The sequence below is a fragment of the Labrus mixtus genome, chromosome 2 (assembly GCF_963584025.1).
Source record: "Labrus mixtus chromosome 2, fLabMix1.1, whole genome shotgun sequence".
Classification (NCBI taxonomy): domain Eukaryota; kingdom Metazoa; phylum Chordata; class Actinopteri; order Labriformes; family Labridae; genus Labrus; species Labrus mixtus.
This window is the reverse complement of record NC_083613.1, coordinates 33,323,417-33,349,999: the sequence shown is the minus strand read 5'-3', so window position 1 is coordinate 33,349,999 and position 26,583 is coordinate 33,323,417. Positions and strand designations below refer to the sequence as shown.

At 42.9% G+C, this 26,583-nt stretch overlaps 1 protein-coding gene across 1 annotated transcript in view; it reads left to right on the top strand.

The window, feature by feature from the left end:
- LOC132955017 (myosin-10-like) overlaps positions 1 to 26,583 on the top strand; it is a 62,520-nt gene that overhangs the window by 3,221 nt on the left and 32,716 nt on the right. Inside the window, exons 2-6 of the mRNA XM_061027626.1 lie at positions 2,189 to 2,570; positions 12,176 to 12,332; positions 23,154 to 23,181; positions 24,664 to 24,766; positions 25,403 to 25,432. Of these exons, the coding sequence (XP_060883609.1) occupies positions 2,226 to 2,570; positions 12,176 to 12,332; positions 23,154 to 23,181; positions 24,664 to 24,766; positions 25,403 to 25,432 (663 nt within the window). The 5' untranslated portion in view covers positions 2,189 to 2,225. The remainder of the gene's footprint in view (positions 1 to 2,188; positions 2,571 to 12,175; positions 12,333 to 23,153; positions 23,182 to 24,663; positions 24,767 to 25,402; positions 25,433 to 26,583) is intronic.

Below are 26,583 nucleotides of genomic sequence, written 5' to 3'. Positions count from 1 at the left end.
TTAGATCGGGATGAGGGTACAAGACAAGATCTGTAGACGGCAAAAACTACTGGGAATATCATACATCTGGAAAACAGAGTCGGTGACGTCAACAGCGCCTTTCTGAAAAGTTGAAAGATTTTCGGAGTGGCTGCACAGACAGAAAAGGCGGAGCGCTCTGAAAAAAGACGCTGGACGCTGCGCTTTTTATCCATGTGGCCGCTTTCTGCTGCGAACGTTCTCTACTTAGTGAAAACACTTGAAAAAAAACCGCTAGGTGGACACAGGGCCTTAGTCATGTTTTATTGTATGCCCCCCTTTTCCTTCACTTCACATGATGCATAGATTTACTGTATGTTAACTAGGGGATGTCACAATACCAGAATTTCTCATTTCGAACAAAATCTGATCTATTGCGGCTATATCGGCCTGTGCAGGTTGTCAAAAAAAAAAAGGCAGCCGCAAGGGACTTAACAATTGAAGAAAGACACTGTGATGCACTGTTGGAATAATTTACTTCCAGATCAAAGATACATCATTAATTTGGCAACAGATGAAATTACAACTGGTACAAGTTACCAGATGGTAACATCTGCATGCGATGGCAGTGCATTGTTCACCCCTTCTCTCCATCTAAGCCAAATAAAATCAGGTGAATAGGTGAATTTTCGGTGAACATAGTCACCACCAATATTAAGTAGACGGTAAACAATAGATAAAGTTAACCTAAATTTATGGCTCTTAAAAAATCTATCACTGTTTCAATGCCATGGCAAGAAACATACAAGTTCTAGGCACCAAACATTGTTTTTAATTACCAAATTTTGCAGAGAAACTCCTGCACACCGTCTAGGTTGCACAAATACATCAAAACATTGCCAATTTTTTTGCACAATTTGTTAGACAGTGTGCACGAGATCCCTTTCTTTAGCACCTGTCCTATGAAACAGATGTAGAGGGACCCCATGCTCCATGTTGAGCCACATTTTCCTGATAATCGTACATTAATGAAAGGTCCCTGCTGTGTTATGACAGGCCGGCAGCAGCCACCTGATGGCTGTGATTAGCTGTGACACTCCTCTAAACAACAGTTATATAATTCACAACAATCATCAGAGCAAACATAAGAAATAAGGCCGTCAGCTTGGGAAAGCCTGACTGTTATTTCTGTGTTACATGAAGTACTCCAGTGATTTATAAAGTTTCCTCCGAGTCAGCAGCCATTAAAGAAGCTGCGTCATCCTTAGAGCACTTCACCACCAGCTGTATTGACCGCAGCTTGGCTCAATCGATATTCAAACTGAAATGTACAAAACGCTCATCAGGAGTCTGAGTTTTACTGTGCCTGTTAAACCAGCATAACTCCCCCTTTAACATCCCTCATTAAAACTTCTTCTCTTGTAAACATTCAGGGCTTTAGCAAGATTTTATTCCAGTAAACTTGATGGATTCCATCCAGTCTGGTTATTGTACCACGGGTTGAGAGTGAATGTTGTATGTAATGTCCACTGGTGGTAACGCGGGATCCCTCCTGCGGTACACTGGGAGTCTCTAATTTTTTATTTTTTAAGTAAAGACGTACAAATCAAATGGTTGACTGACAAGCAAACCTGTGATGACAAGTTCAGGAAGTAAATATGACGGTTAAAATGTTTTACATTTGTGGCTCCAAGTTGGAAATATTAGAAAGAAAAGTGTGGCAGATACGTTGACATATGACTCGAGTCACAACCTCCAGTCTGGATTCTTTTGGAGTGGCTCAGAGAGTGAGCCCATATAATAAATAATATGCATATCAGGAATAAAATGGCCGCCTGTGTAAACTGCATCTGTAGTTAAACAGCCCTTCTTCATGCTTCTGTATTTCATTGTTGGTTATAACTATAGTAGCTAAATATTTTATCTGGTGGCACTCGTTGTGAAAGTTCTATCTATTACCGCTCCATTAGTGATGTGATAAAAACTAAACACACATCTGTAAGTCTGCCTACCCATATCCCTGCGACATGATTGGCTGTTGGTTTGGGTAGTGTAATTACAGGTTTAAATTGATCAAACATTTGATAAATTTATATTGAAATAAATTATAATGTGATAATTATCGTTATCGTCAAATTCTGATATTGTGACAGATATATTTTAGGTTCCTACATATATGTTATTTTTCTACCTGCTCACTGTCTCACTGTCTACTTCTTTCTTCCCACAGGTGACCCAGTGTGTACTGCTTCTGGTTTCCAGCAGCTATGTCACAGAGGAGTGGGCAGGAGGACCCGGAGCGGTACCTCTTTGTGGACCGCGCTGTGGTCTACAACCCGGCCGCACAGGCCGACTGGACCGCCAAGAGGCTAGTATGGATCCCATCGGAGCGCCACGGCTTCGAGGCCGCCGGCATTCGCGAGGAGCGCGGCGACGAGGTGGTGGTGGAGCTGGCGGAGAATGGGAAGAAAGCGGTGGTCAACAAGGACGACATCCAGAAGATGAACCCGCCAAAGTTCAGCAAAGTAGAGGACATGGCCGAACTCACCTGCCTCAACGAAGCCTCCGTGCTTCACAACCTCAAAGACCGATACTACTCTGGGCTCATCTATGTAAGTACAGGAACCACCTTTACTTTAATTAAGGTTTTAAAAAATCATTATTTGGATACTTTAAGGCCTTCTTTTTGAGAACTAGTGACATGATGATTCATGTAAAATGACTCTGGCCTTAAATCTGGTCCTTTCTTACCTAACATCAAAATGTCCCGTGAACTCGAGAGACTCACAAACACATTTCCTTCAATGAATAAGTCAGCATGTCCTACATAAGCTGCTGATTTCCCCTCAGATTATGACCCACTTAGTGACATGCATTCCTGGAATAGTCCAGACATGGAGCTTGTGGGCCACCTGAGACCAAGGGGGCCCGAGGGGTTCCCACTTAGAGGCCCGGGCACAAAGACTCAAAGCTGCTTTGGGCAGTGTGTGAGAGAAGGATGGTTTGTTTTCTGTCCAGTCAAATGACTCTCTGTGGCTAACTTGGTACATGCACATCATTTTAATAATCTTTATAATAGATTGAAATAAAATGATAAGGGGGCGTGGTCTTATAAAGGTTTAAAGAGAAGTGAGCTGCAGTAGAAAATACTTTAGTGGTGTTCTGGTTTATTTAGCTGCAGCTTTGGAAGCATTATGAATGAAGTCATGTCAGTTCAAACATTAATGAAGACAGATATGTACTCTTATTGTTTACGAGCTTTAACTCCATCACTGTCATCACCCAGTAGATGACCCCTGAAACCCTCGGTGGAATAATCAAAGTTTTCTTACTCTGCATGGATCCAAACTGTCTGTGGTTATCAGTTCATTCCTAAAGCTATTTCACACAATTGATCTTAAGTATTGTAGAATGATCAGGTATGGTTTAGTGCATTTAGTGCATGGACTGTATGAACTGGACGCAATCGCTAAGATCTCCATGCACAAAATTTAACAGCTGCATTTAGTTTCCAGTAAGTCCTTCTTCACACTTTTGTTGATATTGTTCCGTCAAACTACACTTAGAATTGATATGAAGGCATGTTTTCTCATGATAGCATCATATAGTAGTCAAACTGTTGTTTGGTGCGCCATTTTCGCGTCGTTCTTTTTGAGTCATGTCTTGCCTCGGTGCCTTTGATGAGTAAATCTCAGAGGGCTAAGTTGAGTACTGCATTTGAGTGTAGCTGCAGCTTCTTCCTCGTACTCCCGAGGTGTCTGCATGTTGGACCTTTGCAGGGCCGGGGCTGACACACACAAACATACAGTTCATATAGAGCCACCACATGCCAGCGGTTACTGACTCCGCTGTAACCAGAATGCAGTTCGATATTTAATACCTAAAAAAAAAAAAGCTGGGATCAGTGGGTTTACCATTTTAGTTTTAAAATGACGTAACACTTTGAGTATTTTCAATTTAGTTAATTAGCTCATTATTTGAATGATTATTAAGCTTCACCAGGCAGAAATACCACACAGTGCTGAGAGCGTCCCCTGGATTTGTTGGATATTGTTTTTTGCTGTTCTGCTTTAAGGAAGCTAAATATAACAGTTAACTATTCAATAATTCAAGCGGTGTATTTCTGGTCGTGACAGGGCATCAGTGCGAGCTCTGCCATGTGGTCATCTCTCTACTGATGGCTCCCTGCCAAGACGCTGCTTTGTCTGTTTGTATCTCCTGACAGCAGAGGTTGTTTGTCACAGCACTGGATTAATCAATGTTTCTCTCCGGTCATGGCTGTGATCTTATACAAGTTTTTAAAGGAGAAGTTGAACCTCTTTATTAGGGGTGGAGATCGCAGGAAAACCTATGATATGATATGTTGCTCATGATGATACAATGATTTTGCATTCATGAAAATATTGCAAGACAATTATACAATGATACATCATGATATCACTTTTTGAAGGTCTCAGTCTCGTCTCAGAATCGAAAGCATTTTTACTCGGTCTTGTCTCAGTCTCAGACTGGGTGGACTCCTGATTTTAAATCAAGACCACCACTGATTGGCTGTTTTTCCAAGTCTTCACTGTGATTAGAAGGAAAACTCCTCTCTCTAAAAGAACGAATATCTTAATTCATAATTTGATTTTAATCCCCTGGTTACGTCTGAACCTTTCACATGTTACGATCTAAGAGAGTGACACGCCCCCTGAACACAAGATGATGATTTTTCTGTGATATTTATGATCTTGGTCTTGACTCGGTCTCGATGCCTAAATGTCTTGGTCTTGTCTCGGTCTCTGATAACTCTGGTCTCGGGTATGTCTTGACTACAACACTGCAAGCTACCCTCATACATGTCAGATGTGCCGCCATGAGAAGTCATTAAGTTTTGATGCTGTGAGTCAAATTGAGAGGAAAATCTGCAAAGAGAACCATATTTTTTTAGACTTTATAGATTCAATAATTGTATCACACAAGTCAGGAAGAAGATATATATTGCCTTAGTGATATTTTGTCCCACCCCTACTTTTCACAGTCCCCTTCGTCATCGAGCTCACACGTTCTCTTTCAAAAGAAATGCTCTTTGTATTTTTCAGCATTTTCAGAGGTCTTTTAAAGAAGAGACTGGAGCCTCATCTTAGAGCTCAGGGAGGTCTCTGCTGAGTCACTCTGTAACCACATCGCCTTAACAGAGTGCTTTGTGTTCACTGATAACTAACAGCTGTCTGCCCAAATAACTGAAATCATTTTCAAGACAAACCGATGCTTAAATACAGAACCAGCCAATTCCTGGCAGCTCTAAAATATTCTCACTGTTCCACATTATTACAGACAAGCCTTTCTTTTGATCCAGTTTGCATGCTCAGTCAGTTTATGTGCCGTTAATCACGTCCCAAAGTGAGAAACTAATGAACAAGAAGTTTTAAGAGACTTAAGTTGCACATAGGCAGAACTCAACATGTTTTCTTCCAGGATTGTGTGACCTTTAAGGTCAGATCAGCATAGCATAGTGCTTACATAATCGTGTAAGCTGGGTTGTGCCCTGATGAAGGCAGAGTGTGGGTGAAGCATGTCGGCTTATTTTTATCAGTTCCATTGTGAAGTAGACTTGACAATAAAACTTTTTTTTTTTTTTCATCAGAGGAGTGCCTTGGTTTTGCCTTTTTCCTTGAATAATCTCTTTGATTTCTTCAATCCAGGCAGCATGTAGAGGAAGTTGATATTCATGGTTACAGGAGCAAAAGCTATATGGAAGTGCTGGCTTCTCTGAAAACAATGCAGCAGCCAGTATGTCCTCCTTCTAACTTTAGATTCTGCTCCTGAATGCTCTGGATTTGTTTGGACTGTAGGTGGTTTTAAGGTGACCCCCACACGGCCGTTTTGGACGCCCCTCGGTTTGCCAGATATAAGAGCAGTTATCAGGTCAACAGGTGTTGCAGCGATGGAAGCGGTCAAGAGAAGTGGTTCAGATAGAAGTGATTGTACCCGACCTAAAAAGCCTCTGCATGTTTCTAATAAGCTCCACGAGCAGAAACGTGCTCAAACTAGGATCAATATTGGAGATGCTTTTGAAAAATGGAGAGAGGTTAGAACACAGAAAGGTTTACAGACCCATGCAGAGCTGGATAAACACTGAAGCTTCAGAGTCCACCACATGGTGACCTGTGTGAGCATGGACTCTAGAGAGGGGGGGGGGAGAGACAGCTCTCTACTATGTTTAGAATTTGCATTGCAGTACCCATTTTAAACACTAGGTGCCAGAGTTACATATTGCTCCTTTAAGATTGGTCACATTTGGAAAAAGAAGAGATTAATGGATGATTATTGTCACAGCCATAATAAATATAGCCCTGCAGATTAGCATGGTTGACTGAATATAGTTGAACCCTGTGTCTCAGGAGAAAGGAGGACTCCATAAAGTAATGATGTCACTGTGATTCATTATTGAAAGCAGGCCACTATATGCTCCTCCTTTGTTGCACTGAGTGTTCATCCTGAAGAGGATGGTGGGCCGCTCCAGGCTCAGAGCTTTTTGTGGAGGATTGCTTCTGCAGGCTGTTTTTATTTAGCCTACCTCTCACTGGAGCGTGGGCCTCTGAGTTCACTGTTCAACACAAATTAGTTTTCTTTTGAGAAATATTTACATTAGTATTCTCACCGGATTGTGGCTCCTTTGCAAGTTGGCTGTGTTTTCTCTACGCTGCATTGAGGTGCTAACCCCAAACTTAATGACTCACACAACATCCCACTCCCCTGTTTAAACATTGCATAGTTGCGCTGCTTGATGGAGGCGCTACAAGATGTCGCCAACTGTATTCCTTCACAGATTTGCTTCACAGTCAGGGAAATAGTCACTAAAATTGGATTGTATAGCACCAAAATTTGGCATCACTTCTCCCGCTTTCTGCTCTGTCTCAAGATCTGATTCACAAAGCATAAAGTGTTCATGATAGTCTAAAACAAACACGCCCATTAAGTTGTCTGGTCCTTGTAGTTTTGCAAACTGAATGTGGAGAGAAGCTATCTGCACCTCCACTCGCTCTGCGGAGCTCCTCTCTCATGTTGACAGAGCTCAGGTCCATGTATAGATTGATGAGCGCGGAGGGGAAACCTTTTCCAGTTTATGGATAGGCCAGGCTTCAAAAATGTGATATGTGTTTCACCTGTAACAACTTAAACGTCCTCCCTTGATGGAGCAAGCATGGACAACTCATATACGTGCATCCTCCATGGGTCCTACACATGTGGATGAAGTTTTCAGTTTTAAACCCTTATTATATTAAAAATAGTAATGTGTAAGTAAAATTTGACAGATTGTATTTACAGAACATTTTTCTAGATGATGTGGAGTTGGGATTGTTGCCTGGAGACTCTCAGCCTGGCATTCTTTATAAATAATGCGGCGCAGTTACCGCCGTCCAAATGATTTTCACTAACTGCGTGTGGTTACTCGGTCCAGTGTTTGGGAATTAGATGATTTTTGCAGTGAGGCTGATTTGCACTGAAAGGGCCAATTTTTCCCCTTCAAATGACTGTATTATGGTTTAATTAATTATGCACAAACAGCAAGGGAGCAGAGACACTTTTTGCCCTGCAGGATAATTAGTGGTGCAGTTAACCCTTTGTGTGTGTGTTGTGAGTTTCACAGTGTCTTTTTGATTCATTTTCAAAGGTTAGGAGGGAGAAAAGAAGGGCAATCCATTTCTAGTAATATTCTGATTCTTTACAGTTTCACATTTGAGACACTACAGCTGTTAGCATCCAGTCCTCTCAGCTGTCATAGCTGTTTGAATTTAGGTTAGCTTCCTCCTGGTAAATCCTCAAAAGCACATAGTGATGACAGGTTCATATTTTTTAATCAAGTGTGAGATTAAGAGCACCTCAAGATTTAGAGCAAATTCTGAGCTACTGCAGTCTTCACGCTCTGTCAGGGCACGACTGGAGTTAATTAGAATGTGTGTTGGAAAGGCCTAAACATTTCTTCTTTTCCTCAATGTGTCGACAAAGATATTAACATTTGTTTAATAGCGATGGTTTAGCCAAGTGATGTCAGGATTGAGGGGGCACTGCTTTATGCAATAGGTCAGAAAAGACAAGCAGAGATCTCAGAAATGGTTTCCTCTTTTCCCTTTGAGAGAGGCCCTGTTGCTAAGCACTGCTCGCTTCTCAGACATTTATTTGGACACTTCCAGAGGACTGGGATGCCTTTCAACTGTGTCAGAGTTCTCCTCTTTTCACTATAGTTTTTTGGGGTTGTGGCCTGGAGGCTGCGTTTCCTACTCTACCCTCGTATCAGCTCAAAATAACTTCCATAACGTTCTCAGAAATCAACGTATAGAAACTACTGTCAGCAGGGACAAAGGCTTTCTTAGTGTACTTGTAGCAGCCTTCAGTTCAAACCTTTAATTTGCTAGTTTTTGCTTCTTTTTTTTTAGGATTATTATTTAATCATCTTGTCAGGTTTTTTTGGAGGTTCAGAAACTTGTTTGAGATTCAGGTGGAATATAAAGGTGGTTTCACATTTGGGAACTGGGACTGGATCCGAGTTTGCTTGACCCCAAAATCCAGTTCATTTCATCAGTACTCGTGCCGTACTCGGGTACCGTGCCCGAGCCCGCTTTAAGAGGTGGTCTCGGGCATGATTCATGTGTACTCGAGTACAGTCCGCAGGAGATGTAAATGCAACCATGCTCAAATAGAAAAGTGGACAGCTGAAAATGTTTTTATCTGCCAAAGGTTGTCAGGAGAAAAAGTGAAAACGCTGTTATGGTGAAAACCTCAATTGTTAAATACTAGTAAATGTGTTTAAACATTAGTTTCATGCTCTCTACTGAAACGATGTTAGATTGCATCATCCTTTGAACAGGAAAACCACTACACTCAGCCTGTGTTGTGTTTTGTTTTGCCTGATTCTGCAGGGGTCCAACCCCTTGCCCTCAGAGCCCCCCTTAATCCCTCAAATACCCCCTGTTCTCCACCACCAAGGGCAGCCAGCTGAGTCATCCCTCTCCCCGCTGCCCCGTGGCCCACGCTGGGTCAGGAGCACTGATCTGTCTGTCTGGCAATGTGCCCACCACAGGGGGCTGGGGAAGGGGGGTTATTATGTCAGCAGCCCTGTAGCAGCGTGAAGGTGATTTTCACAGGTAGTCACAGTTAGCACGGTGTGAGTTTTCGTCGGTCCAACAATGTTGTTGCTGATGATTTCAGAGGAAAAGATCTGTATGTGGCCAGGATGCTGCCAGAGCTGTGTCTAAAGCATCTGTGCACACTAGAGGTGAGGAGGGGGGTTTCATGGCCATCTGGTGATAAAACACACACACACAAAATACACAAAAATAGCATGGGCCGCAGCACCAACCACTCCTGACGTGGATTATTAGCCAGTCATGACTAAGTGTTGCAATAGTTTTGGCTCCACAGACTACAGTTGTGTGTGTGTGTTAGTGTGTGTGTTTGTGCAGTGTGATCCTGCAGCCAGGTGAGAGTTGTGATGTGCTCGTCAAACATCCACTCTGCTCTCCCAGCATGCTTTGGTCATGTCACCATTGTTCTAGCTCAACAGCTGTGAGAGCAGACCTCAGGCCCCGTCACAGACAACATCATCTGAAGAATGTGACTTTAAAGCCAAGCTCAGTGAACAGAAAGAGGGGAAGGAAAAGTTGGTGTAACTCAGGGTTGTCAAAATGTTGGATACTTTTTATTTTATTTTTTATTTGTATTTTTTAAAGATTTAAGATTTTGGGCGTTTTATGTAGAGATAGGACAGTGGATAGAGTCAGAAATCAGGGAGAGAGAGAGAGAGAGAGAGGGGACTGACATGTGGGAAAGGAGCCACAGGTTGGATTTGAACCTGGGCAGCCCGCTTTGAAGGACTACAGCCTCCACACATGGGGCACGCGCACTAACCACTGCACCACCAGCGCCCCAAAATGTTGGATACTTTTGGATATCAAGTTTTTAAAAACAACAATCCAATGCTTCCCCTACTATTTATTTGGGGTGGTGGCCCACTATCCTAATGCAATCCTCCACGACTCCAAGAGGACGGCACAAAATACTTTATTTATGAAATTTAAGTGATTTGAGTGCATTCATAAGTTAAATAAGCAGGGGCGATATTCAGACTGTTTTGACTGGAGCTGCAAACCTGGGGGTTATGCAGGGGTGGGCATGAAGTTTGTGCGCATACACACAAAGGATGATCATTTATTTACCATGACTGTCAACACTAATCATCAAATCTACCTCTGACATTAAAGTATCTAAAATATGGTATCATTTTTGACCTGAAAGTGAAACAGGATGGAATATATTAGATTTTCTCAGTATCAAATGAGTTTATAAAAATAATTCTGGTATCGTAGGGGGCGCCGATAGCCTGGTGGTTCTGTCCCATGTACAGAGGCTGAGTCCTCATCGCAGCAGCTGTGGTATCAAATCTAACCTTGGCCCTTTGCTGCATGTCATCCCCTTCTCTCTCCTCCCAACATTTCCTGTCTCTCTTCCTCTGTCATATCTAATAAAGCAAAAAGGCAAAAAAAATATATTTGATGAGCATGAGAGAAAGGCATGAAGATAAATCAATTATTAGCATGATTTTGAAGCGTAGGGGGAAGGAAAAGGTTGCAGAATCATCTTAAATTGAATGTGTGAGTCTAGATAGATGGCTTTATCTACCATAAGGTTTGTAATAGCATGATGGATTGAGACTTTTGATCCCAGTCTCTGACGTGAGCCTTAATCCAGTAGACTCCACTGTACACTGCGTGAGTTAACGGACTCTCCCGGCAGCGGCAGCAGACATATCAGGGATTAACCCTGTCTTGGCCTGTCTGTCTGCATTATACCGCTGAGGGACCTATATACTGTGTGGATTAAAGAAAGTCTGCCATCAGCCCAAAAAATGTCTGGGTAATATTGCCGGTTTAAAATTGAGAAAAAGGAGATGGCAAATTTCCACATATGAGGAGCAGGGTATTAAGTGAGCGGAGCGAGGACCTTTAAGACTGTAGGATACCTGGCAGTGGGCCAGCAGCTGCGTTTTCTGGCCCCCTGAATTCATAATCTGCACAACACAATGGTCCTCATGCAAGAACAAACAGATTTGTTCATAAGAGGCACGTAGTGTACGGGGGATTTAAGATTGTTTGACGTCATTTCTCTCTTGGTATGAACGAGTGGTCAGGACCTTTTGCACAGACTGTCAGAGTTTATCCACAGGGCAAAATGTCAGTATCACCCTCTGTGGCACTACACAGTATACACTGTCAGTATAACTCTGCCCTCTGTTTGCTGTAATATGACTTGTCTGATATCTCAGCGGCTGTCAGCTCCACTCTGCTGCCTCTCATTTCATGACCCACGTTTTGGTGTTGGTGGTGAAGAACAGGCAGCCTTACCATCGTGAGACGCTTTAAGGCTGATGCCAATGATCAAACAAAACAAAAAAATAAATAAAGCGATTTATGGAAAAATCTAATTCATTGATCGCTTGAGATGCACTGATTGTGATCAGGGCCGATATCAGTGTACTTTTCAACACCGGAGGGAGCCGTTTCAGCCCATCTGGTTACATGGTTATTGGTTGTGAGAAGATAATGCATCAAAAAGTAACAAAAAAACTTGTTGCTTGACGTCGATGAATGACAGAAAGCATTGATATTTGCACATAGAGGTGGAGAAAAAATCGATTTATCTAAAACTCGAGATTCTTATCTTCTGAGATTTTAAATAGATTCATAACTTCCAAAAATCGTTTATTTTGGCTAATCAGTCACTCCCTGCTAAATGCTAATGCTAGCTCTTAAACTCAGTAGAATGCTAAACAGAGCAACAAGAAATTCAGCCAGTCTCATTAGTATGTACTAATTCAAAAATAGACTTTGAATCCAGAATCGCTTTGAATCAAAAATAGATTCTGAATCGAATCGTGACCCCAAGAATCGAAATCGAATCGAATAGTGAGACACCCAAAGATTCCCAGCCCTATGCATTTATTCTTTGTTGTATCTGTGCAGATGTTTGTGATCAAAACAATCTAATAAAAGCTGTAACAATCTGATTTACAAGTAGCACATATCCTAAATCAACTGTTCCTGTTACAGCACATTCATATATGCTTCTTCTTTGTGCTTATTCATTTTGCATTTCCACAACCTTGTGATGTCATGGCTGCTGTTTTAATGAATTAACCGTCATCCATGTTTGTTTTTTTCTTTTCTTTCCATAGACGTACTCGGGTCTCTTCTGCGTGGTCATCAATCCCTACAAAAACCTGCCCATCTACTCAGACAACATCATCGAGATGTACAGGGGCAAAAAGAGGCACGAGATGCCCCCTCACATCTACGCCATCTCAGAGTCAGCGTACAGATGCATGCTTCAAGGTGAGTCTGAGCGTTTATTGCAGACATTTGTATTTGGGGTCTAGTTGGAAAAATCTGGACAAAGTCAGGGTGGAAATTTGACTGTTTTGGGTTCACAAATGCAGCCCAAAAAATTCATGAAATATTCAGAAGTTTTTTGCACGTATGCACAAGGAGAGGATCGTTTTAAACTCTTTTTTTAAATGTTATGTGGTCGTAGAAGAAGATCAAGTCCTGAATGTCTCCACAGCTCACAACATGAATTCACCTCAGAGACTTCAACAGTTTCAGTATCTTTGATGACTCTACCATGAAAGAATCTGTCTCAATGAAATCCATGCAAATATGACTCAGCTCAGACTGTCTACATTTTTACACATCATCTGTCTTTAATGATGTAGATTTCCTTTTTTTTATTGAAGTGACCATCAGTTCAGTTTAATTCATTCATGAGAATTACAAGTTCTCAGAGAAGGCTCTCCACTCAGAACGGTGTCTTCAAATATTCCTTTTCTGGTCCATGGCTAGCTTCCAGGCTCTATGGGCAGTGACTGGGATCAGACCAGTGAGAACAGAGAGGGTGACCCCATTGTGCTGGACAATAGGTCCTTTGTGATTGCGAGGGCTGACCAGTGGGGGTGGTGACAGACTTGACAGTCCCGTCAGTCTTTTTAGCCTTTGCTCTCCAGTTGTTGGTACACAGAGGAAGTTTTGGTCGTGTTGACAAGAAGCTCGCCGATCCCTTCATCCTCTGAAATCTCAACTAGAAGATATTTTTTCATTGTTTTATTTGTTATTATTCAACCATCTAAGCTGTAATTCCTGGATGCTTGATTTGATACAAGCTTATCACCTGACATCTGATGATGTCACAGCACAGGAACATGGTTTCAGTAGCTCCTCCTTGTTGCGGTTGTGGAGCTCTGCTAACTTGTCATGTAGCCCGGCTAGTTTTTGTTATTGTTCACACCCTCTGTTCAGTCCACTCTGTGTTTCTACATGAGTGGACACAAATGCATGGGGGGCAGGGCAGGGAGACCTTTCAACTAGACTTGTGTTGATCCCAACATATTTCTGCGTTCGTTATATTTCTCACAGCGTCGTTGTTGACCTCTGCCTGCGAGCTGTTCACTGTGCTGCCTGTGCTTCATGTACGTAGCACATTATAACAAGCCCGATTTTTAATGCACTGTTACTCCAACCCATTTATTCAGTCGTGGTCGTGGTCAGAATTAAGAGTGTTGTGGTAGAAAAGGAGGTTTGTAGGTTGCAGATTAGTGGAGGCCAGCTGCTGTTCAGCTGTGGCCCTGAGCGTTTCAGCAACCTGGTTGATGGAAGTGACTTTCCAGCCGTTAAGATTAACAGTGGGGTTTTTTTCCCCTCTTCCTTTTCAAGTTAGAAATGAAGTCATTGGAAAGACAAACACAAAAGGGGATACATCATATTTCTAAGACCTTCCTGATAGGAATGGTTTTGGCGGTTTCAGCATATTAAATATATTACCAATGTTCAGTTATTGTTGGCACAAAGCCGACTCTCAATATTAACAAGGCTGCCATAAAGCTCTAAAACTTTTTATCAAGTCGTCACTTTATGGATCAGCATGAAAATTGGATTGGATCAACTGATCATTAACTAAATGTGGGACAAAATATTGGCAGTATATCGTCGTCCTGAAGCATGCAATAATCACTCTTAAGAGATTTGCTGGAAAATTTGACCCTCAGCATCACTACTTCACAACTCCTCATAACACACCATAAAAATCTGAATTATTACTCGCAACGGTGTATAGGTTGCTGTCAGTTTTTGCTGGACTCCTAGAGGGTAAAAAGGTTCAAACTGTCTTCCTGCGTGAAGATTTTCATTGACTTAAAGGAGCAGCATGTAACTCTGACACCTAGTGTTTAAAATGGGTACTGCAGTCTAAATTCTAAACATAGTAGAGAGCTGTCTCCCCCCCCCCCCCCCCCCTCTAGAGTCGATGCTCACACAGGTTGCCATGTGGTGGACACTGTAGCTTCAGTGTTTATCCAGCTCTGCATCGGCCTGAGATTTGCACCCCTGTCATCAACCAACACAAAATACCAAACTTTCAGTTTTCTGATTTCTTTCTGCTTTGTTTATTATAAATGTTATATCTTTATGTTCTGGTGATGGTCCTTTCTGTCACTGAAAATTGAAACTTCTACTTTTAACACACATTTGTGAATGTAAACAGCTTCCAGTTCTGACTGCTCATCAGCTCAAACTATAACTTCTCTCCTGGTTCTCTCACATAGTTTTATCAAACTTTCAGCGATCATTGTCAGACTTTTCACGCCTCATATTTAGACTTTGTGTTGCCATATGAACAATAAGGTTCACTTGATGAAGATAATATGTCCACTCTGATTTATGACCCTTGGAACTGAACACGTTGGAAAATCATCTGTACAGCTGAAGGGCGTCCAAACCTGGCGGGGATGTGTTAATTACCTCAGCCTCGCTGTGAAGCCAGTCTCTGCTCAGATGGGAGGTTAAATGAGGTGTTACCCAACAAAAACAGGGGTGTGAAACAGACCTCTAAAAACTCTCTGCACATCTGCCATTGATTACCGCTCCAGATACTTTACATAATTGCCCTCGCCCGCTTTGCCGATGTGAACTCACTGACGTACGAGAAGCTAATTTTATCAGATCTGGAAACGTGTCGTAGGGAAAACGCTGATGCTTGCTTGAATAAAAAACATGTGTTAAAGGATCGGTCTGTGCAGCAGTTGGGATGGATCCCAACTTACTGGACTTGGATCAGCAGTGGTGAGAGTGACCCCAGGTGAGGTTATGAAACAGGGGGGTCTTTGTTCCACGGTAATTGTGAAATCCCCCCCTCCACCTTCGGCCTCTCCCAGGTGTTTAATCAGGGTGTGAGGTCAAGTCTAGCTCAATCAATCTGGCCTTCACGAGTGTCCCAAACCACTGTCCAGGTCCATTTTCCCAACAATGAATAAAGCCACCCAGCTCACATGTCGGCAGCGTTAACTGTAATGATAACAGATTAAATGAAGTCTTTGATGTATTCAAGCTTTTCCGTTTATTGTGCAGTGGTGTCTGTTCTGTCAGGACAGTCTTATAAAATGAGCTCAGGAATGTTTTTAGTGGCACAGTGTAAAGTCTCAGTAGACTCCGGCCCACATGGCACCAATGAGGTCCAAAACAAAGAGAAATGACTCTGATGCCCTTTTGACCTCCGGCTTGAACCTCCTCCCGGGTGCACCGATCACGCTAAGCACTCAGGAAATTAGATAATCTTTTTTTTTTTTTAAAGTCAAAGCACCATATTTTAAAAGATCCTGAAGGAGCTGTGGAGGAGGACAGTTTGAAAAATCACTGAAACAAAGACTGTTATTCTTACATGGACAGCCAACTGAAACAGATGTGGAAAGTGAGACTGCTCAGTCTCCTCTAGAACACTAGAAGATAATCGAGCTGATTTCAGACGTGTTTGTTTCCCACCTTCCCACAACAACGAGCAAAGTCCTGACTCCCCCATGATCAGCAAAGAGCAGAGTATTCATTTTAAAGGATTCTCTGCTGTAATGTGTGGAGCCTGTAATCAAACTGTCTCCTTGACTTCATCCTGGATTCTTCTTTTTTCTTTTTACATTTTCAGCGATAAGTTATGAATAAACTATGATTGCAAATTGTTCCTGCCCATTGTCCGCCATGTCTGTTTACTCTAAAGTCCCATTGACTGCAAGAGTTTAAGTTTTAGCCGGGTCGGATGTGGATCAGTTGGTAGAGTCGGTCGTCTCCAAGGGGAAGGTTAGGGGTTCGATCCCCAGCTCCTGCAACTCCTGCAGCTACATGTCCGATGTGTCCTTGGGCAAGACACTTAACACTTAATATTAGTAACAGCGGGAGCAACTTGGGGTTAAGTGTCTCACCCAAGGATACATCAGACATGTGACTGCAGGGGCTGGGGATCGAAACTCTGACCTTTTAGTTGAGAGACGACCAACTGAGCCACAGTCGCCCGCAAGGACGCAGCCCACTTACAAGATGATAAAAAAAATATATTAAAAGTGCATCTTTTACGGTTCTCTTATTTTAGACTTACAGAGACAGAAACAAAAGCTAAAAAATGATGACTTTTATCAGAATCCAGAATAATATAACATCTGTTCTGTGACATCTGTTTGACCTCTCAGGGATCCAACATGGTGGTAAACACATCTGTGAGCCACGACTTAAGATTGAAACCTCTTTTCAGCGAATAAGATTGCTCGGTGTCTTCAGCGTCCAGTTAGCATCGCCGCTCTGTGTCTGTCTGACCATAAAGCTTCTGAGGCCGACAGTTTCTCCACTAAGGGGGCTCGTCACATTCTTCCTTGTTGTGATTCCTGGAGCACCTGAAGCCTCTTCAGTAGCTCATGCCCCCCCCTCCTTGAAATGATCAGATGTGGATTTACAATGCAAATACCTTCTCGCTGTTGTCATCCAGCATGAAATGATGACTGGCAGACTTAGTTTATATGACTCTCAGATATGTCCAAACTTCTTCCACTGGTTGTTTTTCTTTTCATCAGAGAAAAGAGGGAGCATCAGATCAGTGTTTCTTTATAAAATATTATGACTGAGAGAAGATTTATTTCTCCTCCGTCTCCCCTTCATACGCTTGTCTCTCTTAAATAGATCAACTTTGGTATGTCTTATTTTCCTTTTGGTGCTCGATGAGTTTCCATTGGCGTCCACACTGCCCGTCACCACTGATATATTTTGCACCTGCTGTATTTAAACAATCACAGATTTCCTTGACGATATTTCAGACGAGTGTCTTAGCTTGAGTTGGCAAAGAATACGTGGAATTACATTTTTAATGCTGTTGTCACCGTCGGTCAAACACAGTTAATCTCCAGATCGGTTTTCATTACAGACGTTCCTTCTCAGAAATGCTCCAGACATTGGAAACCAAACACTCTCTCCCCTTGCTTTTGTTTTCATTTCTTGGTCTTTGGCTGAAGCTTCAGCTCCTTTTTGTGCCCGCAGCAGAGGCCCTAAAACGGACGGTTAAAATGACAGACCGCTCAGACTTTTGAAAGATATATTCGACACACACACCTCTGTGACTGTTTCCTATCCCTTTGGACCAATAGTTAATAGATTTCTCAACCATGGACGGAGCAGGGAGATGAGAGACGAGCCTACATCCTTCTCTTTTATAGGCAGTTCAACTCCTCTGGCATCCCGTCATACGTGCAAACTGCTCCGAGGTGTTAAACTAATAAACATTCTCCGGCCCCCTCTGATTCATGAGACGGCTTCTCTGTGCCAAGAAGGACACTACCGACATCGAGAATCCTTTAAGATCAGCTAGCTTCAGATTTCTTCACTGTTGTTGTTTTATTTCTATTTCATACCAAAGTTTTTGCTCCATCCAATCCAAGAAAATCCTGTGATAGACACATGGAAAACTTAACCACCACTTCTTTAGGTTGGAAAATTAAATATATGCGGCAGCATTTTTAGAAGGGTCTGTGATGAGGACCATTGCAGCCCTTAACCACTGTTCCATCAGAGGGGGATGCTCGGCTTGATCGGCAGTATTGCATTGATCTGTGGTTTTTTGAAAATGTATGGCATGAATAGAAATACATTTTTTTAAAGATATATTGTTGGGCATTTTGTGCCTTTATTGGAGAGATAGGACAGTGGAAAGAGTCGGAAATCAGGGAGAGATAGAGAGAGAGAGTGGGGAATGACATGCGGGAAGGAGCCACAGGTCTAACTCGAACCCAGGCCGTCCGCCTGGAAGACGACAGCCTCCATAAACGGGTTGCACGCACTAATCACTGCGCCACCAGCGCCCCAAGACAGTTATTTTAGTTTGTTAGTATCATCTCTGCAGATGATCCAAAACACAGCAGCATGACTCGTCTTCAACCTACCCTCCTCTGGCTCCCAGTTACTGCTCACATCAAATTTAAAACTCTGCTGCTCGCTTACAAAACAGCGACAAAAACGGCTCCTCCTTTCCTAAACTCTCTCTACACTCCCTCCGTTCTCTACGCTCTGCCAATGAAAGGCGTCTGATCCAACCTTCACAACAGGGTCCTAAGACGCTGACTTGACTCTTCTTCTCTGTCACCCCCCCATGGTGGAACGAAATACCCAGCTCCATTCCATCTGCAGAGTCCCTCTGCACCTTTAAGAAAAAGCTAAAGACCCAGGTCTTTATGAACACCTACGACCTTCATGATATGATGACAATAATGATGATAATGTCGATGACTTTGTTTGATAATGATGATTTTAGGATGTTTTTGATGCTGGTTAGAACGTTCGAGATCAGCTGTGATGTTGTGCTCTGCCTCTGGACACTTCCTGTCAGCACCTGTGTATCTGATCAGACTTAAAGCTGTTGGTTTACACTTCTTGACGTTGTCTGTTTGTTAGATCCTTACTTGTGTTGTTCTTACTCTCTGATGTCGCTTTGGATAAAGCGTCTGCTAAATGAATAGTAGTATTTGTCTGAAGGATGCTCCTCTAAAAAACATTGAGGTTTGCAGGTGTTGTCAAGTATGTTGTGTGCTTAGACCTCTTCGGTTCACAGATGTTGAGCTGGGCCTTAAAAAAACTCTCTTAGATAAATCTTCTTCTGGTGCGGCTGTCAGGAAGAAACGGACAAAAGTAACAGTTGCAGATGTTTTAGTCCATCTTTCTTTGCATGGCTTGTATCACAGTTTTCCATTATATGTTTCCTGAGCTACATTATAGAAACATTAAAGCTCCTGATTTACACTGACTTCTTTCTGAAAAAGAGACAGTATCATGGTGCTCATGTGTCTTAATTCCCCTCATCATTCAGCCGACGTGATCTTCTGTTTACATCACTGTGGGTTGGTGGAGGTTTTTGTCCTGCAGTGACTCTTTAGTAAAAGCTTCATCAGCGTGCAGGACTGCTTTCTGAGGTGGTGAGTGTTTGCACTTCGCTGCTACTTCTAAATACAGGCATTAGCCATCAGTGGCAGACACTGGCCTCGGCCCAGCGTGCCACAGACTCACAATGAGCTCACTGTCGTGAGGCTGAGATCAACACCCCCTCCCCCTTATCCTGTCTCCTTAGTGGGAGAAACACCACATGCAGAGCTGCTGTGTTGATGTCAAAGCCTCAAGAGATCCTCAAATCTTCCACTGTCAGCAATGTCTAAGAACCATCCACTTAAATACTTCTATCCTAATCCCACTCTCCCGTCGTAGTACATACTTTCATCTAGATATTATTATCACATTTACTGCCTTCCTGGCATTATGGAGTCATGTGAAGCTGGCAAGAACATCACCAATCATGTGAAACCCACAAACACAGCCCTTATGAGCATCAGAAATATCCGTCCCGGTTTGGGCAGTTTTAGCGCAGACTTAAGAAACAGTCGTCTGTCAGTGATCGCCTCTTTACTGTCTGGAGACGTTTTTGAGGTTGTGGCAGATTGTTGAATGGAAGTGAGCGGTCTCACGCTGACTGGACGGTATCTTTCACTGTCTGCAGTCAGTGTGATAAGACAGAGCTGAGCTGAGGACGTGTGTGACTCAGATAGGGATGTGAATGTTAAGAGGGATGAGAAAGAGGTGGGGGGCTTCGTCGTGTCATGCAGAGAGCAGCAGTTGACGTGATGGCTCTGGAAATCCTAAAGGAGTAGCTTTAGTGTGTGTGTGTGTGTGTGTGTGTGTGTGTGTGTGTGTGTGTGTGTGTGTGTCAGGCCAACTCTCCTTGTTACGGTGCTTAACTGCAGGAAGTTTCTGGTCAAGCCAGGAAACCCAGGTTGTCCCTGATGAGCCACCCAGCTGTGTCCTCGCTCAGATAACCTTCCATCATTTTACCCAGCAGTCAGCACTTCAGTCCAGGAAACCTTCACCTCCGGTGTTTCAGTCCAGCTCGGGGCTCCACATGTACACACTGAGTTTAAAACATTGTCAGCACGCCTTACAGCAGCGCTTCATATCACATTATCGGATTCTAAGTGATCGAAATAAGCAATATATAAACAATATGTATTTCCCCCTCAGTATATGTTGTTGCTATGAGGACCAAAAGAACTTTAAGCAGTTTTAAAGGAGCATATTAAACAAAGTCATTCATTTGAGGAAACATCTGGTTTCCATTTAAATCTGGAGTTTCAATATTTTGAAAATCAGCACATTCTGTTTTTAGTTACCTTACAAATGAGGTCGTGCAAAATGGAGCTCCAGGGAGGGAGGTCTGATGATAACCCTGTGACACTGAAGTAAAGCTCTCGAGGATTTGACCTTTAGCATTCTGCACCTGATGGAAACATATTCATCTCTGTCCTCAGATCACCTCCTCTTCTTCTGTCATTTTAAGCGTGCGTATCTCATTAGCTTGTTTGCTGGAAAACAGAAGAACCGTCCAGCAGTTTTTGTCTCACTTTCCTCACTAACAGATTTCTTTCTGTTCTGCTCTATTAGATCACTTCAGCAGGTTTTCATGGCTCATCATTCTGACATGGAGTGGGTTGCTCGCTCTGATTCAGGAACAGAGAAGTGATATGCAATCAGCACGCTTCATTTTCCGCCTCATTTTCAGATCTGTTCTTTTCTGAGCTCTTGTTGCCTCGCAGTGATTGGCTCGTTCAGTCTCAGGGCGATATTTAAAGTCACACAGGATGTGTCATCCCCCGACTATATTGATAGTTTAACCCTCGCTACAAGGCAATCTTCTAATGCAACAGCTTGTCAATCAGCAGTCACTGGTGACTCCTCCAATCAGCAGACTTGCAGAGTGTGCACTACAGAAGCATTTTTAACGTCCTGAGGGATCGGGCCCGGTGATGAACAGGCTCTTACTCATCAGATCAAGAAACAGGAAACTGTGTTAGCTGGAATGAAATCAGCCTGATGCATAGTAAATCTGACCGTCTTCAAACAGTCTGCAAATGTAATCAAAGTTTTCAAATGTGTTACCCTGACAACCCTCAGTGTAACATAAAGTGGAAAGCAGGGCAGTCCATTTCAAGCCTGTTAATGCAGACATTGTTAGGACATGAAATAATCTTGAGATAAATGCATCGCTGAGCCGCCGCTCTCACAGGCAGACATGTGGAGGACTTTCAGAAGAGAATCTGAAGACTTTAATCTAATCTTTAGACCTCTTGTGACTGAACAGGAGGCCCCTCTCCCTGTGGGGGGCATTGACGGGAAGACAAAGGACGTTTTTCCCATGACATCACCATCACTGTTATTCCCCCTCCTGAGAGGCCGCTGCATGTCTGCGATCTGCCTCACTCGCAGCTCACAAGACACTCTTTACTGGAATACCCCGGAGGGTCAATAAAGACACTTAGATGATGTTTTTTATGACCTCGTTACCACGGTGATAACTGCCCTCAGCACAGCTCACATTAACATTTTTAGACCAGAAAGGAAGTCTCTAATAACTTCATTCAAGTCTGGCCAATAGTTTGGCGAGTGCCCATGGGGGCCGTTCAGATTGTTCTACTCTTCAAAGGTCACAATATTAACCTTTAACTAGCTGCTTATTAGCATGCTAATTAGTAGCATACTGACTGCTTGTTATTCATTATTAAGTGCTTATTAGTTTTTCTTTATGACTTTAGTCTAAAGCTAACTCTTCAACATACTCGATGTGCGCCGCCATCCGTTTCAGCGTCATGGTGTGCTCTGTCGGACCCCACTAGGTCCGTTTCTGGAACGTGAACGCAGCCATGGTCAGCTGTCACACATCTCAGGAGAACTACAAGATCACACGGGAATAATGCAAACATGCAAAAAACACGTTGCTTTGTCTTTCTGAGGATGATTTGTTGTTCATTGACTGTTTTGACGTCATGTTGATAAAGTGATGAAAATACAACTTTTCTTTTTTTACATTCATTTTTGGGCTTTTTGTGCCTTTATTGGAGAGATAGGAGAGTGGATAGAGTCTGAAATCAGGGAGGAAGAGAGTAGGGAATGACATGTGGGGAAGGAGCCACAGGTTGTCTGAGTCTGAGTCTGTATATTATGTTTTATTTTGAAATTGACTGGACCCTCTGTACCTTTTTTTTTGTCTGACTTCCTGTCCAGGTTGTTATTTTCTGTCTAACATGCTTGCAGCGAGCTTCGTTGAAAAATAGACTCGTAGCATATTTGAAACAGAGCAGAGTGTAATGGCGCTGCTGGCACACTCTGGAGACGGACCGGGGTGCTCACTGTGGAAACACAATCATTGACTGGAGTGGCAGCTAACGGCGGCGTAGTGCGCAGCGCTGTCTGAACGTATGTGAAAATAGGGAGCAATAGGTCATTAACTGAGTTCTTTGATCCCTCCTAATTCCTGCTCATTGATAGTCAGTTAGGACGTTGCTGAACATGAATTATGATCTTACTTTCACCTTTTATAAGGTAGAAGTAAGCAAACGCATATTCAGATCGTAATTCATGTTCAACCTCCTGAAGAGAGTCCAGTTCTTAAATCGTGGAGTTTGAGTCTGAATATTAAACTGTCATATGAACATGAAGCTGACATTACAGTCGCCTTATCTCTCCTCCTGCAGTCATTTATCTTCACAAAGCTTCTTTCTGACATTTTGGACATCTCAGTCAACATGTTGTGAAAGGCTGTAAACATCGAGCTGATGGACCTCGGAGAGAGTCTTTAGCTGTGAAGATGATGATATTCAAACATTTAAAGTGCAGCTCATATAAACTCACACACTATGAGCTCGTCTTCATATCCTCACTCTGTTGATAAGACTGTACGTCTAGTTGTCAATCCAAAGTGTGACAGCACAGTAGACACTTTGACTCATTTCTTCTTTTGTCTCCTCTGCTCGTCTCCCACAGATCGAGAGGACCAATCCATCCTTTGCACGTGAGTACACAGATCCAGAATTTCACATTAGATTTTAGTGTGTCTTTGCAGCTCTCGTTTCATGATGATGCCTCTCTCTTATGCTGCTTAGATGAAATGCCTTTGTCCCCTTAATATGCTCTGAAAAAATAATTTGGTGTATTTCCATATGGCTTTTTCTCCCATCGTGTGTGGATTAATCAAATTGAAAATGACATCGAGACATTAGAGCAGTAATTACCCTAATCAGTGGTGGTGAAAGTGAACCAGCCGCCGCGAGGGCTCTGACAGTTCAGCTCAAATCGTTCATGTCAGCGACACTGACCAGGCCGTCACTACTCCGAGACAAAAGTGAGAAATGTGTGTCTGAGAAATGTCTGACATTTCTGCCATGCAGCCCGCTGGCGTCTTCTCAGTGACAAGTGCCACCAGACGACAGGAACGCCGGCAGAGACAAATACCAGAGAGGGTATCGAAACATAAACCGTGCAGCAGCTCGGGTCTTAATGCTGGATGATGAATGACGTGTTCATGTCGCTCTGTGCCTTCTATATAGACACAGACACACAGACTCAAAATAACTCTTTAACACACCTGCAGAATAAAAATAAAACACAGAGCTAACGTGTTCAGTCTTACTTCTCAGACGGTTCCATGTCTTTTTAGTTTGTTCAGCGGTGTTAGGAGTTTTATTATGTTGAGCATTGGTTCCAAACCTGAGGTCCGAGTCTCCCAAGGGGGGTCGCCCGAGCTCTCGGAGGGATGCCAATTCCTTCTGGAAGAAATCTCTTACTGAGTTGAGGAAACGGCCTTATGTGTTGAAGTAAATATGTCTGTAAATAGAGGACCTTAGTGGGAGTGGCCTGTGTTGCTTTGCATTCTGGGATTTGGTGTTTTTCATCCACATGAGCCAAAAAGACACTTTCTGCCTTTTCTCGGTCAAGAAGGCACCAACTTCAGAATGTATTTCACATTTCTACATATATGACCCAATGTCAATACAGATTCATGTTTCAGCGGGTGAAGTATCCCTTTAAGCTCCACTCTCTCTGCCTTTACTCTCAGCCACATCACACTCACACAACCTGAGAGCAAAAACAATATTTAGTGCATACTTGGTGTGTGAAAATATGCACTTACTGTAAAACCTCAAGTATGCTGTGAAGCTAAAGTGCTCCCCTCAGAGGTTTTGCAGATTTTCTGTCCTGCATGGACGTGCATCAAGCCGCCAGAAACCAAAGGCCTTAAGTGGGCTCACGCTCAAAACATACATGATAAGATCACCAGTTTGTTTAGTCTCAGTATCTAGATTATATATATATATATATATATGTATATATATATATATATATAGGTATGTGCATTTCTGAGGGACAGGATGTTGGGTGTATACTCGCCATGAGGTCACAGACTCTCCTCTGTAGATGTAGAGGGTTCAGAGTTTCACACACACTCCTCTGAGGATGTCTGTTTTTGTCTGCATTGTTTTCCTTTGTGTCTCAGAGGTGAATCAGGAGCCGGCAAGACAGAGAACACTAAGAAGGTGATTCAGTACCTGGCACATGTAGCCTCCTCCCACAAAGGAAGAAAGGACCACAACGCTCCTGTGAGTATTCTTCTTCTTCTCCTTCTTCTTCATCTCCTAAAGTGTGTCTGCGATGCTTTAGGTCCCGCGTCCACCTAGCATTTTGTTTGGGTAGAAAAGCGCTGCACATCCGTCCTGTCTCCATGACAACAGTCTGTTGACAACGGCCGCGGTATGCCCGACACTGCTCTGTTACTTTTTACTGCATGTTTTTTATTTGAGATCGTTTAATTCCCGATCAGACGAGGAGCAAATAGGCAAAACTACGGGCAGGTGGTGACGTCAACAGCGCGCTTCTGAGAAGTTGAAAGTTGAGCGCTCGGATCAGCCGCACAAGAAAGGCGGAGCGCTTGGAAAAAAGACTTAGGGTGCTGCACTTTTCCTCCAGGCGGCCGCTTTCTGCTGCAGATGCTCTCTTCTCTACTCACTGAAAACATTTGAAAGAAAAGACGCTGAAAATAGACTTCTTATCTCAGGCAGAAAGAAAGAACTGTAGCACTGAACAGTTACCAAGTTAGGAATGTGTTTGCCTCAACTTGATATTAAAGTCACAGAGACGTACTGACCAACTGTCACTATGAAAACAACGATACAGAAACCTGTGTGTGTGTGTGTGCGCTCTGACTTTGTGTATTTTTGTTTTTCTGTAACAAACAGCCCGAATCACCAAAACCAGTGAAACCACAGGCAAGTCTTCTCTTTCTGTTATGCACCACGTCTACATGCTTCACTTCTATATTCCTCTGAAACAACATCTGCATGACAAACTGTTAAAGTTCAAACACACTAGATGTCCTGCCAGCACGCTTTTATTTTGAAAAACCTTAAATGTCGTCGGTTCAGGAAACAGTATATAGAGCATATTTAGCGTCATCACTGTCTCTCTGTGTCAGACACAAAGTGAAGGTGTAAGTACATTTTAAAAAAGAAGACAGTTGACCAACTAGTTCTCTATCCAGATGTGTCATCGTGTGTAAAACCTGCTCGCTGTCATCTGAGTCACACACAGTGAAACGTAGTCACATGCTGTGTGTTTTATTTAATGAAGTAAAGTTTTCTTCTGCTGCAAAATCACTTTGTATGATGACTTGTGTTTACAGTTAAGTTTCAAATGAAGGGAAAACTTCTGCAGCACACGCTCAATTCAACATGGCGTTCTCATAACCACGCTCGTGTAACGGCACGGCGTTCTGATCAGGCGAGACACAGCTCTCTCATACTTTGGGGGCCCTAAAAATCCCATATCGGTCGGGGCCCTAGTCTCTTGGTGATTGGTTTTGGATGTAAATTTGAAATGGTTATTTTACTATTATTAAATATTATGGGCTGTATGAGTGACATATTGAATATTCCCCACCAATGAGAGACTTTCAATCACATGAGACCGGACTATTAAGAGTTTCCTCCCATCAATCCATCCATTTTCTCCCGCTTATGCGAGGTCGGAGACTTCCTTCTCCCCAGCAACGTTTTCCCGCTCCTTCTGAGGCGTTCCCAGGATATATAATCCCTCGAGCGAACTCCATGGAGGGTCTACCCCGGTTTCTCCTCCCAGTTTGGCACAAGGAGGTTTCCAGGAGGTTCCTATTTAGAGTTCTCATTCATACATTGTTCTCCATTGACTTCTGCTGTAACGTCTGTTTGCACCATGGTAAAAAAGCTGAATCGACCGTGTGCTCCAGAAGTTCTCCTCTGATAATCCGTCCATGTTCTGAGACGCAGCTGTTTGCAATGTTTGTCAACTGAAGCGCAGCCTCACCTTCTCTGTTTGATGTATTTTATGTGTTTAACATCCTCTTACATAAGAAGGAAAATCACTCCTGTCTCAAGTTTAAGAT